Consider the following 15,688-nt stretch of genomic DNA (forward strand, 5'->3'; position numbering starts at 1 on the left):
GCACTTTGGGAGGCCGAGGCAGGAGGATCACTTGAGGTCAGGAGTTCAAGACCAGCCTGGCCAACATGGCGAAACCTTGTTTCTACATGGTGGTGCACACCTGCAATCCCAGCTACTCAGCAGGCTGAAGCATGAGAATTGCTTGAACCCGGGAAGCAAAGGTTGCAGTGAGCTCAGATCGCACCACTGCACTCTAGCCTGCATGACAGAGTGAGACTCCATCTCAAAAAACAAAAACAAAACTTAGTGAAATGGCCTCCTGCTTTTTGAGGTTGGAATGTTCATTTTGTGGATTGTTTGTATCACATTTTCAACCCCAGACTGGCCCAGAAAATTCGGATCTAGTTCCCATAGCCCATGCCACCATGTGACTAATTTCATTATTAGCCTCAGAAAAGCATACCTGGAAGGGAGTGTGTACAACCAGGGAGGGAATCCCAAAAGCTCGCTGTGAACGACTTTGAATTCCACATGAGGCTGATGCCCAGCAGGGACTCAGAGCCTGCTTGTTGATGGATTGACTGGCTGTTCCCCTCCATGAGCCCACATAATTAGGAGCTGACTTCATTTCACGTATGCTTTAAAAGAGTTAAATACCGGTAGCTTGAGAAATTCCACTCACCTGCCAGGCTTTGAGGCCACCCACGCCATCTTCATGTGCCGTCCCCACGTTTGCTGCTGTTGGGAGAGGCTCAGATGACACTGAGCGTGGGAACTTTGAAGAAGGGTAGAAGCACACAGCAGGCTCTGTGCTCAGATGCCAATATGCTCTCCACTGCCTGTTTATGCCAATATGCTCTCCACTGCCTGTTTATGCCAATATGCTCTCCACTGCCTGTTTATGCCAATATGCTCTCCACTGCCTGTTTCCAGGTTTCTTCTACCAACGGGCTGCTCTCCCCAGCAGTCGGCTCTGGGGCCAATGATAAGACAGCAAACTGCAGTCTTTAGGAGGCATATCCTGTGACATGGTTCTTGTAGGAGATCTGACGAAGGGCCAGGAAGTTTTACTATCCCCACTGAGCTAATTAAGTCTTGGAGACTTGGGTCACCAGCATCACACAATTAGAAAGCAGCCAAGTCATGATGGGCACCAAGCTGTAGAACTTCCAATTTCGTATCAATGCGGTATGAGGACGAACCATGCCCTCAATGTGCTTTGTGATTAGAGTGTAAAGCTGGAGATGCATCGGAGGTGGTCCGCGTTCTGCTGGTCTCCAAACGGTTCAGGGACTTTCTCCTTGGCTGCTCTCAGCTTCACCCATCAGCATGGCTATGACGCTGTGTGAAGAGGCTTGTCCATTTTTGTTTTAATTTTGTTGGGGGAAGGTAACTTATGCATTGAGTGGAGAAACAGATAAATGTCTGATTATCAAAAAGGTGAGATGTACTTCTTAACTACGTGCTGCTGAAGGAAGAATGTAGGGGGGGAACAAACTAAAGCTAATCCTGAGATTTGGAATGTGGAGAATGACGAGTGTTGTACATAACACATTTGTAGGAAGGTGAGGAAGTTCACAAGGTGGGAACCAGGACCTGTTCCCCCTGCAGGCTTTTTGTGGCTTTAGAAGCAGCAAAGAGGATTAGACAGGCTTTCTCTTTCCTTGTTCACCACTTTCAAGGTCTGGCTTCTTTTCCAAATTCTTCAGGGCCACACAATGAGTTCCATAAAGGAAATGTAGGAGAACATCATGAAAATAGTGTCTTGCTTGACTGTGGTTTCCTCTGTGACTCAACTTTCAAAATGCTCCAACATGTGGCCTGTGCTTTTTTGTTTTCAAGTCATGGCTTATCGTTCATCTCCTGGTTAGGTCTTCATACACAATAGTGATTCTGGCTGGTAAAACTTACCTATTGTGCAGAGGTAACACAGCTCGGTTATTCTGAGGAAACTTCTCTAATCACAGCCCATGAATATAACAAAGTGCATAAATTGAGAGGAGAATATTTCTAAATATTAATTAAAACAGGATTGACTTCAAGTCCTAAAAGCTTAAACACTAGGGTATAGCAAGGGGTATGTTGGAGATTAATACTTCCACAATGTTTCTGATTCATTCACTAGTTTGATTTTCTTTCTTTTTGCTGCTCTTGGGGAATACTTTTATCCTTATAATAAAGAAGATGATTTATAGGAATTATCCAGAAGAAGGGCAATATGTGTTTCACACAATTAGTGATTCTCTATGTCTAATAAAAGGTAAATTTGATTTGCTGAAGTTTAGAAAGGTGTGTCAGATCTTAAATATTTGTTCCTTCAGCGTGGGATAATAAGGATATTATTTTCTTTTATTGACATATTGAACTCCAAGTCTTTTTTCCACCAACAAAAGCCTTTTCTGCATAAAATCCATAGAGAAAACACCAGAGCCCCCATATTTCAGCTTTTAGTGTACTGGTATTTTGTAGAGGTCAATATACCTCATTTTTTTAAATCGTTAATAAACGTTAGACATTCTTCTTACTCTGGATTTTTAATCATAAAAACAAAGAACAGATGTGAAAATGGCATGCAGTTAACCAAATCTAATCTAAGGGTACAGATACATTTAGGAACTCTTTTCTTATTACTCGTATTTTGCAATGTACATGGAAGCAGTGACCTAGCATGGTGATTAGAGGTACAAATCCCAAATGCTCTTTGAGTGTGAAACAGAATATGTTTGAGATAAAACATAGGGGTTTTATGTAATTTTTAACATGGTCTTTTTAAAGAGTTTTTCTAAATACATTTTTGAGATTAAGCATGACACTTACTCACACATTATACCCACTCGCCAAGCTTTTCCTGAGGCTGTGAGATGGAGGAATGTGCTAGCTCTGCCTGTCCAGTCAAACACTGTGCAGTAGCTGTACCAACTCACCTCAACCCCGCCTTTTATAGGCCTTTGGCTGCTGCACGCTTTCTCTGTCTCTCACTTTCAAACCTGTGGAGACACAGACAGAGGAATCAGATTTACTTTCTAAACATTTACTATGGAATTGCTGTTGCTTCACTGTGTATCATGATAAATTGTCTTGAAGGTATTGGATTCAAAAGACCTCTTAATTCAGCCCCAACATGTGCTAATGATTCTGAGCTCCCAATGCAGCCGGCACCCCTGCCTGACTCTCGGGAACCTGAGGCTGTCCTCTGTGTTGCCTACACGCCACTGTGAAAATAGACCATTTAAAAGCAATTGCTGCAGACATCTGCTTCCGAGTTGGCAACAAGTAAAGTTCATGAACTCTTAGAAAGCCTAGTAATGTGAGGAGCACAGTTAATACACATCTGGCAAGGCTATAGATAAAGCAAAACCAATGGAGAAAATAAGCCTTTCTCAAAATGTATGAAAAATACAAAATTAATTTTTAAAATCATATTTGCCACATTGACTGGTTTATCTTAAGAACCATTAAAGAAATTAATAATTCACAACAAGTATTTTAAATGGCCTTCTGCTTTTTAGCAACATCCGTTTTCTTTATGTCAACTTTTTCAACCCAGCTGCAAATGGGACTTATGGTTCTGTGAGATGATAGACGGTTTGACTTGCAGTTAACGTGCTGTCCGTGCTGTTGCAACTAAGCTTCCAGTTCTAGCCACTTTTTCCTTTTCTTTTCTTTTTTGTCTTTTTTATTTTCTTTGCAGAAGACCATCAAATGAATTGTCACAATACTCGAATAATGCAAGACACAGAAAAGGATGATAACAATAATGACGAATATGACAATTACGATGAACTGGTGGCCAAGTCATTGTTAAACCTCGGCAAAATCGCTGAGGATGCAGCCTACCGGGCCAGGACCGAGTCAGAAATGAACAGCAATACCTCCAATAGTCTGGAAGATGATAGTGACAAAAACGAAAACCTGGGTCGGAAAAGTGAGTTGAGTTTAGACTTAGACAGTGATGTTGTTAGAGAAACAGTGGACTCCCTTAAATTATTAGCCCAAGGACACGGTGTTGTGCTCTCAGAAAACATGAATGACAGAAATTATGCAGACAGCATGTCGCAGCAAGATAGTAGAAATATGAATTATGTCATGTTGGGGAAGCCCATGAACAATGGACTCATGGAAAAGATGGTGGAGGAGAGCGATGAGGAGGTGTGTCTGAGCAGTCTGGAGTGTTTGAGGAATCAGTGCTTCGACCTGGCCAGGAAGCTCAGTGAGACCAACCCGCAGGAGAGGAATCCGCAGCAGAACATGAACATCCGTCAGCACGTCCGGCCAGAAGAGGACTTCCCAGGAAGGACGCCGGACAGAAACTACTCGGACATGCTGAACCTCATGCGGCTGGAGGAGCAGTTGAGCCCCCGGTCGAGAGTGTTTGCCAGCTGTGCGAAGGAGGACGGGTGTCACGAGCGGGACGACGATACCACCTCTGTGAACTCGGACAGGTCTGAAGAGGTGTTCGACATGACCAAGGGGAACCTGACCCTGCTGGAGAAAGCCATCGCTTTGGAAACGGAAAGAGCAAAGGCCATGAGGGAGAAGATGGCCATGGAAGCCGGGAGGAGGGACAATATGAGGTCATACGAGGACCAGTCTCCGAGACAACTTCCCGGGGAGGACAGAAAGCCTAAATCCAGTGACAGCCATGTCAAAAAGCCATACTATGGTAAAGGTAATATTTCTACCTAACGTAAGTTGCCTCATGAAAACATGAGCTAGGGCAAAGGATGTTGATGGTAGTCTACAGTTAAAGTGTGACTCACACTGAATTATGTCTCTACTGCACATTCTTAGAGTTGATTCCAGAAGGATATTTTGTGATTACGTTTCTGACGAGCAAATAAAATATTTGTCTGATAAATACATAAAGCAGCTTAATGTCATATTACTAGAGAAGATGAATAGTAGGATATTTCAGTGGGAAATGCATTCCTTGGGAAGACAGGGGTAAAGCACAGACACATCACGTGATAGAAAATATTAGGGTAAGCCTGTGCTGTTATAAATGAACCACAATCTACGCTGAGTGGCAAGGGTTTATGTAACAATTAGTCAATCCGAGGTAAAGCACATATTTTATAAATTGGATTGGGGAGGTGGCATCATGATTTATAAAATTATCAGCAAGTGACAGTTATTGATGAAACTGCCCTCATAGAAAACACCCCTGATAGAAATTGAACAGTAACTGAATGACCGATAACATAAGATAAGGGCAGTGACTGCACATTAATTATCTTAAGATAGTAAGGTAATGGAAACCATTTGCTATGCAAGGCATGGTGTGGCCTCAGCTAAGATCAATAGCAATTTCTTTAGGATATTCATTCCCTTTAACTGATTCCATTCCATTGTGGAAACAGTTATGGCGCTTTTCTCAAATATTAATTTATGATAAAGCACTCAAAAACTATCCAATATGATAGTTTGAGCTGAGTTTTCTTTTACGAAATATGTGGGCACATGTTTGCATATGTCAGTGTATTTAGCTATCTTTACATATATATGTATACTATATGTATGTAAGTAGATCATGTGTATATGTATCTCCAACCTGAATGATTGTCTTCATGTTTGTAAAGAAGACGGTGTCCACTTTCAATATGAGGCAGGTTCTAATTCAGCCTCATGCATAACCTTGACTTTGTGGATATCTCCATGACAATATTCTTTTGGAACTCAGTAAGAAGCAATTTAAAACATAAAATTGGCAGTTCATTAAATCCCTCTATGTTAGCACCCAAAAGATCCTTTTCTGTTTTTTATTACATTCTATTCACGACGAATTCTGAATTTCCTCACTGCGAACCCAATAGTGAGGTTCAGGAATTTACTTGAAAATCAGTTGCTGTATAAATTTCAAACAATCAGAAAAACTGCACTTTTTCCCACTGTGGCACAGACGTGTATTCTCCTCTCAATGTGTGCACCTACCTTCTGCGGCAAGCTAGGCATCGCTACAGCCAAGTGCAAACTGCAGAGGTACCTCAGCCAGAGGCTGGGGGACTCTCGGCAGGTGCCTGGGCACAGATAGCGTTTCAGTAGCAAGGTGAAGCTTTGCCCGTTGCAGTGTTGTTATGTAGAGAAGGGGTTGTTTTTTAGAGGAAAGAGAATCAGTAGACTCTCTAGCTCAGTAGAGCTTCAGGCCTGATTTGGGCATTTTAAAGACTATGAAACATAGCATATATGTTTAAAATTATAGTGCTATCATTGTTAACAAGATGGGCTAAAATTATCTATTAGAAATTTTTAGTTGAATTTTTGAGAATCATACAGGAATGAAACATTTTTATGTGGGGGAAGAAATAGTGTCTTCTTTTCATGTGATTGCTCAGTTGGACAAATATATTTTAGGCCTATGTTTTAGACTCCCGGATCCTAGATCTGAGAATGGAGTTTGGGCGTGAAGTAATGGAGGGTGTGCTGTGTCAAGAGAAGGCTGATTGAGCTTTTTGCAAATTCTATGTTGCGGTGGCTTCTTTGGTTTCTTGGTCCCTTTAAGTTCAGCGGCTTTATGCAAGTTTTGACTCTTTTTGTTTTGTTTTTGTTTTGTTGTTTTGTTTTGTTTGCAAGAAAATGGAATTCAAGCTGCTTGCTTCCCCTGTATAAATGGGGGTTGGGTGGGAATGAACAGTAAGAACTGAGACGTGCTTTTTCCCTGAAGGGAGGAAAGGTTGCAGATTTGGACTTTCCTTTAAGCGGAAGGCCTTGACTCCCGTCTCTCCCAGCTGTTCCAGGTCTTCCTGCTCTGACCAAAGCTCATTTCTGTATCTGTCAGTGTCTTCCACATTATTCCAAATGTCCTTCAAGATGTCTGTAGTTATATTCAGAACAAAATACATGCAGCCAAGCAAGGCCAACAAAGTAGAGCAAAGAAACTCCCTTAAAAAATAGTGTGGGCGGATCACGAGGTCAGGAGATCGAGACCATTCTGGCTAACACGGTGAAACCTGTCTCTACTAAAAATACAAAAAATCAGCCAGGCGTGGTGGTGGGCGCCTGTAGTCCCAGCTACTCGGGAGGCTGAGGCAGGAGAATGGTGTGAACCCGGGAGGAGGAGCTTGCAGTGAGCTGAGATTGTGCCACTGAACTCCAGCCTGGGGGACAGAGCGAGACTCTGTCTCAAAAAATAAAATAAAATAAAATAAAATTAAATTAAAATTAAAATTGTGGTACCATCTCACCAACACAGCCAACAGAGAATTCCTGCAACCACTAGCATGTCAACAGGCTCTATTTTCAGACACTCTGTTATTTTATTAAAAATGGAGAGAACACTTGTATTCTTATTTCTACACAATCTTCTCAAACTGATTTAAATTATCAACGAGTAACATTTCCAAAATCTTGAGCTAATGCAAAAGGCCTGGATCATGGACCTCCTCTGACTTCTACCCAATCGCCTGCTCTAACAGAGGGAAGGGAGCAAGCTAAACAGCGCACTTTTTTTTTCTGTAAGTTGTTGCAAAAGGTGTTTGGTTAAATTATTGGTCCCTTTGCTTGCTTGGTTATTTTGTGTTTGCTTGTATGTTTGCTTTTGAGATTGCAAGAGAAAAGACACCAAGGGGAGGTAACCGTAAAGGCAAATAGCATGATCCCACCTCAACCAGGACCTCATGCATCGAGAGGAGACTATACCCTTGTCGTCTTCCAAAACCCAAAATGCTTTGGAGCCACACTGTTTTCATGCAAATCCCTATTTAATTTCACAGCACTTTCGATATCTGTGAAGTCATATATTTTGCTAGGTAATCGTAAGTGTCATGATAAAATAGGGTCACTTAAGGACGAATAATAGATACACCTTACACTTTTTTGCATCAGCCACTAGCCATTTACATCTAGTTCAAATCTCTTATCTCAAGTTTATGATTGTCAATATTTCTTTTGAAACTGTTACTGTGCACTTACTACTTTATATTTGTAGTGATTTATATTTATAGTAATTTATACCAACATTGTTATGAAATTACTGAAAAGGCAATAAAGTGCTAGGCATTTTTGTTTGCAGGTGTAAGAGAGGTTTCAGTAATGTAATTAGAAATTGAAGCCACAACCACATAATTTTAGATTTGCTCTCAAAGGTTCTTCTTGAAATAATGGTAGGAAAGTAGCGGATGATTGTACAAACGGTATTTCCCTCAACACCAGTGCTGGCTTAAGAGTTTCCAGTACAAGAGAGGCGCATTATGCAGAATAAGACGCTAGCTAAAAGAGAAAACGGGAGTGTTTTTATATGAACATGATGGCATTTGTCTACTCCTGCTAGTCCTTTGTCTATTTCAAGTTCACCTGAACGAATGAAAAGTCCGTAAAAGTTCAAAAAATTCTAAATCCAGCTTTTTATTGATATAAAGTGAATTCTTAACTGAAAGTAAAACATGTATTTTCTAGCAATCATGATTGGCCTGATTAATGGAATATCAAAAAGAACTAATCCCTAAAGAAAATTTAACTATTGCATTTCTGGACTAACTAATAATAATCACTATCTGTTGGTGATCTGAGCAACTGGTTTTCAAAAACTGGCTAAAAATACAGTGTTTCACACACTTAGATTTACTGTTTGGTCTGAGCTTTAGAAATATTATCTGAAGTTATTATATTGCATATTTATGAATTGTAGTCAATTCTGGGTATAGAAATAATTTTATTAGCAATATCATTACATTTCTGGCCTCTAGGATTGAATTTTTTTTTTAACTGAAGCTCTGCCCTAATTTGCCCTTGACTGGTACTTGCAGAGAAGCCGACAGGGCTGTAGAAACCCATTACTTCTTAATTTTGTGTATGCATGCACGGCATTCTACGAGCCTTCCTCTGGTTCCAAGTACAGATGAAGAAATCAAAACAAAAGGCTGCTCCCGTGGCTTCTGAAACATGTTGATTACCCGTCACCTCTGTCAGGTGGGCTTTCCACCTTTTTGGTCATTTGCTTACAGTGCCTTCTGAGAGTTCAGTTTATTTTCAGAAAAGCGCTGAATTGGTGTGCTATGAAACAATGTCACTTGACCTCCGGAGAGCAAATTTCAATGTCAGTAAAATCCTGCAGCTTCTAGTGTATGCGATCAGAGCACTCAATAAGAAAGAAATTCAGCTAAAGAGTTTTTGAATGGAATGACACTCTCTGGTTGAATTTCACAGAAAATTGCTGAATGATGACAGCACACAGTTTCGTTCTCTAAGAAGGTCACTGTCTCATCACGATTTACGTTGATTCCTTTGAGCAACACAGCTTATCATGTAACACACGGGAAAATAATGAATCAGAGTTAAGGTGAGGGGTAGGCTTTTCTTTTCTTTAGAATAAAAATTAAAATACTTTATGATTCATGATTATACTGTGTAAGGTTGAAAAAAGTCACCCAAAACCAAAGAACTATCTAAGCAAAAGTCTGATGTCACAGCCTATCCCCCTGACACCTGCTTTATTTCTTTCTTTAGCAAGATTTCTTCAGATTGTGAAGTAATCACATTTGTCTTTGATTGGTAAACATTTATTCTCTTGGCACCTGTTGTCGCTTTTAGATCCCTCAAGAACAGAAAAGAAAGAGAGCAAGTGTCCAACCCCCGGGTGTGATGGAACCGGCCACGTAACTGGGCTGTACCCACATCACCGCAGCCTGTCCGGATGCCCGCACAAAGATAGGGTCCCTCCAGAAAGTAAGTCACGTCTCACCGCTACCCTTGGGGGTGCAAACACCCATGACTCTGTCTCTGTCATCCCTCTTGCCTGACGTCATCTCCATTGTACGGCTCGGTGCGACCTGATTTAACTAGGCCCCTACTTAGCTTGATGGGCAACTGATCCAGGATTCGTGGGCATGCCAATGGCACAGCCCCAGAAGAGTGGTGCACCGTGAAGCCCACCACTCTAACAAAGCTCCTGCACAGGCCTGGGTTCTAGTCCCGAGTTCAGCTCTGACCTGCTCTGTGACCTTGGGCAGGTTGCTTCCAGGCATCTCTTCTCATAATTAAAGAATTGAATTCGATGGGCTCTAAGATGTCCCTTCCAGCATGAAACTGCCAGGAATCCCAGAGGAGAGAGGCCTTGAGACAGACATTTCTTGCCCAAATATCTGGATTTCTGTACATCATCCAAATGCATATTTAGATCTGAAGTTTTATTGCATTTCACCTGTAAAGTCTGTCTCATGTCATAGTTGTCTCGACATTTCAACACTATAGGTTCTTCAATAAGGAAGGAGGTTGAAATCAGATGGGTTTTGATCTTAAGCATTCTTTTTAATTAATTAGGTTCTGATCATGTGGAATAAATCCATGAATATAGCTAAATTTTTTTAGAATTGAAATGATATACATCTTTTTTTGTTTATCCTTTCAGCACATAAAGTATGCCAATAAATTAAATACCGCAGCTAGAACTGATGGTTCAGGGAAAAGGCACATTCTCAGAAATGAGTATATGAGTTTAAGGTTCTGGTTTTGAGTCTACAGCGTGGGAAGAGTTTCCCTTACTGTCTAAGACACAGTTTCTAGTGGGGAACATGTCATAATATGGCTTGAGAGATGACAAGATGACCAGTTAATTACTTCAAGGCCCTTTTGAGGACTGTCCCATTAAAATGGGTAACTTTGAGATACCTGAGAGCAAAACCTGTCAGCACAAAGAAACGTTCTCAGGAGCATTTGGGACTTAGGAAGTTTTCGCTGAACATCCAGTGAAAGATCTTTAGATGCGATTATGGCTCCAGGTTTTCAAATGGCTCCTCAAAATAGCAAACCTGTGTGTTCCGTAACCATCTTGTGAACAAGCATGAAGAGCCGTAAAAATAAACAAATGAGAGCGAGTGGCTCCAATCCCGTGTGTTACATGAGCAGGAAGACAGCATGGTTTGACAACAGCTTCCGTGTGCCCAGCACACACTTGGTGCCGGGACGCAGCTCACACCCAGCAAACACGAGTTCACCTAACCCCCAATCAACACTGCAGGGCAACACCCGCCCTTTCATTCGGCTGAGGAAGATGAGAGTCAGACACTCTGCCACCCTCTCTTTCCAGAGGTTAGCCAATGCCTGGCAAATTGAGGATGTGCCATACCTTCTTAAACAAATCTGAGCAGGTACTAACTTGCTCAAGTAAGCTAAGATGTAAATCCGTATCCGTCTGACCTCTGAGCCTGTCTGTCTCCTCTGAAACTTGGGTTTGGTGTTCTGGTTTCCGTCTGAACACACAATGTGACACCCAGCACCTTGCAGCTCTCTGTACTTCATCTTCCTCATCTGCAAAGTGAGGCAGGAGGACCAAGCTCTAGTGTTTTAAAAAGAAAGAGTTTCTTTATGTGTTTTCTAAGACCTACATTTTAACCTTCAAGGTAGATTATCAGCTCCTTTTTATGGATGGGAAATTCTTCTGACTCCCTGTTTTCATAGGACAGGCCTAAATGAAGTGGGAGTGTGGAGTGTGGACTGGCAAGGTGCCCTTCGCGCCAGCTGCAGGTGCCTCCCAGGGCCAGATCGCTCTCGGAGGCAGGGAGGCTCGGCTCTGACATGGGCGGCACAGGTGCATGCCAGACAGTACAGAGGAGGCTTCTCAGCCTTTGCTCCTGTGCGATTCTTTATAACACCACAAGCATTTACTAAAACGGTTAGAGAATTCCATCCATAGAAGGCTTTTAATTTTTTTTTTCTGGGCTAGTTTCCCCTAATCATCATTTCTGTCCAACTAAATTCCATAAAGAAACCAGCAGCACACTGTGTCAGGGCCACCGAGGACACGCCATTGCCCGAGACACCGTACTGGCCCTCAGAGAGCTCCCAGCCCGGCTGAGAGAAGGGCATGGGCATGAGGCTGGGGCTGTGCACGAGGCTGGGGCTCTGCACGGTGGGGACTCCACAGCATGGTCTAGGCGGGAGGGAGAACCGCTCCCAGGGCCCCCAAGGCCGCCCTGACGTGATGCTCCACCTGTCCTGTGTGAGAGGCGAGGAACCCACAGCATTTTCTAAAGGTGGTTGTAAAAGTGCACACAAGAGTTCAGGGCATGGAAAAGACAGTGGTAGTGGGAATGGAAAAGCTGGGGCAGATTCACAAAACATCCAGAGATAGGCGGGCAGGCTGTGGAGGGCAGCACACGTGAGGAGTAAGAGGAGACGGGAGACCGAGAGGATGCCAAGGGTTATAGCCTCAGTGAACTTCAGGACGCCAGGGCCGCTAATCCGTACAGAAAGCTGAGCAGCAGGGCCACATTTGGTGGAGAAACCGGGACTTGTATTCTTCCCACTTGAGTTGGAGTAGCTGCATGATATTCCGCAGGGTTTGGGGAGGTGGCTCTGGAGGCCTGGGGATGTCAGGTGCAGAGGTGGCTACCTGGATACCGTCCTTGGAGCAGCATTCGTGGAAACTGATAGTGGAATTGCTTAGGGAGGAGGCATAAAGCAGGAATGAAGGAGGGCCCATAAGTGGGAAGTTTGGCCATGAATGTATGTTAAGATGAAGCACAGAAATAGGAGCAGGTGGAGGAAAATCAGAGAAACAGAAAACCAGGAGAGGAAGGTGTTTCTGATAAAGCCCCGTGTGTCTGAGAGGAAGAACTGCAGGGGTCACAGGGTTTTTTTGTTTTTGTTTTTGTTTTTTGTTTGTTTGTTTTTTTAGACAGAGTCTCACTCTGTCGCCCAGGCTAGAGTGCAATGGTGCAATCTCGGCTCACTGCAACCTCCGCCCCCTGGGTTAAAGTGATGCTCCTGCCTCAGCCTCCTGAGTAGCTGGGATTACAGGTGCATGCCACCACGGCTGGCTAATTTTTGTATTTTTAGTAGAGACGGGATTTCACCACATTGGTGAGGCTGGTCTCGAACTCCCGACCTCATGATCTGCCCGCCTCAGCCTCCCAAAGTTCTGGGATTACAGGCGTGAGCCTCTGCGCCCGGCAGGGTTTCTTGAGTAAAAGCCTCTTGTTGACGCCAAGAGACAGATGTGAGAAGAGGAGAGAGGGATAGGAGCTGCACATGCTGCAGAAGTTTGAGAAATGTGATTGAGATGGATGAAGTAGCAGCAGAGTGTAGACCAAGGATAGCAAGCACACTCCACCTCAGGAGGATTCAGGGGCGAGGCTGGGAATGTGCATCCCCACACAGCAGGAGAGAGGCATAAGGTCCATTTGCCATCTGGACCTCAGGTCATAGTGACCCCTGTGTGCCATCCCCAGGGAAGACTGTATGTGAAAAGTTTACCATAAAAGGAAAGGAAACGTGCAGGTGCATGTCAGAGGGGAGCCGTGTGAAGGGAAGCATTTGTATGCTGTTGTCACACGGTGGCGGACAAATGGTAAAGAAGAAAGAATGAACAAAGTAGGTAGATCGATGTCCTGCAGGAAGGAGGACCACGCACATGCTTCCTGGAGAGGCCTCCTTGAAAGGGAGGAGCAGCACTTCTTCCTCTGGGACAGGGAGGAAGGGGGTGGGGAACTGTGCTTGGATCCTCTCAGAAAGGAACCCTCCTGTGACCCCCTCCAGCCAGGTCCCAGCACAAGATGAGCCAAAGGTGGACTCACTTTGATCATTCATTTTTCTGACAGCACTTACTAGGACCTACCACATCCAGGACAAGCCAGGAACTGTGGGAGCGATAAAGCTAACATCAAAGCAAACTCTGCTGAAGGGACTGCCCAGCAGTAAGAAGACAGGGTGTGGACTCAGATAACAGCAACATCATGGGGATTCAGTGCCCAGCAGACTGCAGGGGAAAGAGAGAGGTTGTTCTAGAGAAGGAGGAAAAGTGTAAAAAATACAATTACATAACTAGGGTAGGCAGATCTGTTTTGAATAGACCTTCCATGTTCACCTGGCCTCAGGCTGTCAGGGAAAGCCGCCACCCCATTTCCCTGGAGTTTGGAGACAGCGGGCTCAGAGGAGCAGAGCATGATGCAGAAGGGGTCCGTGTGGGGGTCCCTTCGTCCCTGCTAACCTTCCCCCAGATCCCAGAGTAGTAGAGTGTTCATGAAGGACCAGAAAAGAAGGAAGACACAAGTAAGTCAGGTCCAACACCACTGCTGGGAAGATGCAGGCAGCTCTCCCCTGCCGACCGACCAGTAGCATCCTTGCACCACAAAAGGTGTCCGTGTGGCCCCTCCCGCTTGTTAATTCCACAGGGTGAAAACACAGAGTGCTTGCTATTCTAGCTCACCCTATGTAAAGAATAATAAAGCACTTGGTTCCTGAAGGAAGAGTGAGCACTTAATTCATTTTATTGAAAGTTCAGGTTTGTGGTTCTGCATTCATCTTCCCACCACACGTTCCTAATGCTGTGTGTTTCCAAAGCACAGGCATGTTTTGAAAATCGCCAGCCTCTGTGTTGTTCCGTGGCTGATCCATACTCCGTGCTTATGCATGGATAATGTCTGTGAGGCCCTCGCCCCCTAGCCCATCGGGAAAGAGTCGGTTCTGTGTTCTCTGAACTCCCCAGCTCCCGGGTCCAGCGCCCCTGCTGTGCGAGGCCCTCAGCATAGGGTCCAGTCAAACTTCTTTCTCCTCCCATGCGTGTTTTCCTGACCATGCCCATCACAAACGTTTGTAGGGCTGTCTATCATGAGCGACCTGGCCTTTGTTGAATGACTGCGTTATCGTGTGTCCTCACCATGCCTCTGTTTTAACGCTAGATGAGTGACCTGGCCTTTGTTGAATGACTGTGTTCTCATGTGTCCTCACCATGCCTCTGTTTTAACGCTGGATGAGCGACCTGGCCTTTGTTAAGTGACTGCGTTATCGTGTGTCCTCACCATGCCTCTGTTTTAACGCTGGATGAGCGACCTGGCCTTTGTTGAATGACTGTGTTCTCATGTGTCCTCACCATGCCTCTGTTTTAACGCTGGATGAGCGACCTGGCCTTTGTTAAGTGACTGCGTTGTCATGTGTCCTCACCATGCCTCTGTTTTAACGCTGGATGAGCGACCTGGCCTTTGTTGAATGACTGCGTTCTCATGTGTCCTCACCATGCCTCTGTTTTAACGCTGGATGAGCGACCTGGCCTTTGTTGAATGACTGTGTTTTCATGTGTCCTCACCATGCCTCTGTTTTAACGCTGGATGAGCGACCTGGCCTTTGTTAAGTGACTGCGTTGTCATGTGTCCTCACCATGCCTCTGTTTTAACGCTGGATGAGCGACCTGGCCTTTGTTGAATGACTGTGTTTTCATGTGTCCTCACCATGCCTCTGTTTTAACGCTGGCTGTTCTCTTTGCCTCTCCCTGTCAAGTCCTTGCCATGCACGAAAGTGTCCTCAAGTGCCCCACTCCGGGCTGCACGGGGCGCGGGCATGTCAACAGCAACAGGAACTCCCACCGAAGGTAAGCCACGCGTGCGGCACTGGTGTGGGAGGGAGCGCCGGCCACTCTCCATGCCTCCTCCTTCCCGGGGGGCCTACCACACTCCGTGTGGTGCTCCCCACGGTGCTCCCCAAGTGCAGGCACCTCCATATAATGCACGGGAGTGAAAGCACTCCATGCCCTTGTGGTGCAAACTGGATGGTTTTAGTTGCCCCACCTACCTTATCATAGCAGGGTATAGTATCAGGGGTGGAAACCATGACCATTTACAATGGCTGGAAGGAAGGAGGCCAAGCCTTCGCTGTCCTCCGGGGTGAAGACAGGGCTGTCCTAGTGTTCATTGGACAGGACGTGGCCTGGAATGCAGCAAGCCTGTACAGTATGTAGCTTGGCTTGGCTGCCCTTGGAATTCTACAGAAACCCCAGGTCACAAGTATGGACGTCTTCAGAAAACCTGCAGATGTTTAGCAG

The 15,688-nt window shown here is 44.5% G+C and overlaps 1 protein-coding gene across 6 annotated transcripts in view; it reads left to right on the forward strand.

The window, feature by feature from the left end:
* The window catches only part of MYT1L (myelin transcription factor 1 like), a 540,435-nt gene that overhangs the window by 401,899 nt on the left and 122,848 nt on the right, over nucleotides 1-15,688 (forward strand). For 3 of the 6 annotated variants that reach the window (XM_055253696.2, XM_055253693.2, XM_055253694.2), the window contains exons 10-12: nucleotides 3,632-4,609; nucleotides 9,466-9,600; nucleotides 15,148-15,238. In XM_055253696.2, coding sequence (XP_055109671.1) covers nucleotides 3,632-4,609; nucleotides 9,466-9,600; nucleotides 15,148-15,238 — 1,204 coding nt within the window. The remainder of the gene's footprint in view (nucleotides 1-3,631; nucleotides 4,610-9,465; nucleotides 9,601-15,147; nucleotides 15,239-15,688) is intronic. The other 3 variants (XM_055253697.2, XM_055253695.2, XM_055253698.2) reach the window with 1 other exon arrangement.

The sequence above is a fragment of the Symphalangus syndactylus genome, chromosome 18 (genome assembly GCF_028878055.3).
Source record: "Symphalangus syndactylus isolate Jambi chromosome 18, NHGRI_mSymSyn1-v2.1_pri, whole genome shotgun sequence".
Classification (NCBI taxonomy): Eukaryota; Metazoa; Chordata; class Mammalia; order Primates; family Hylobatidae; genus Symphalangus; species Symphalangus syndactylus.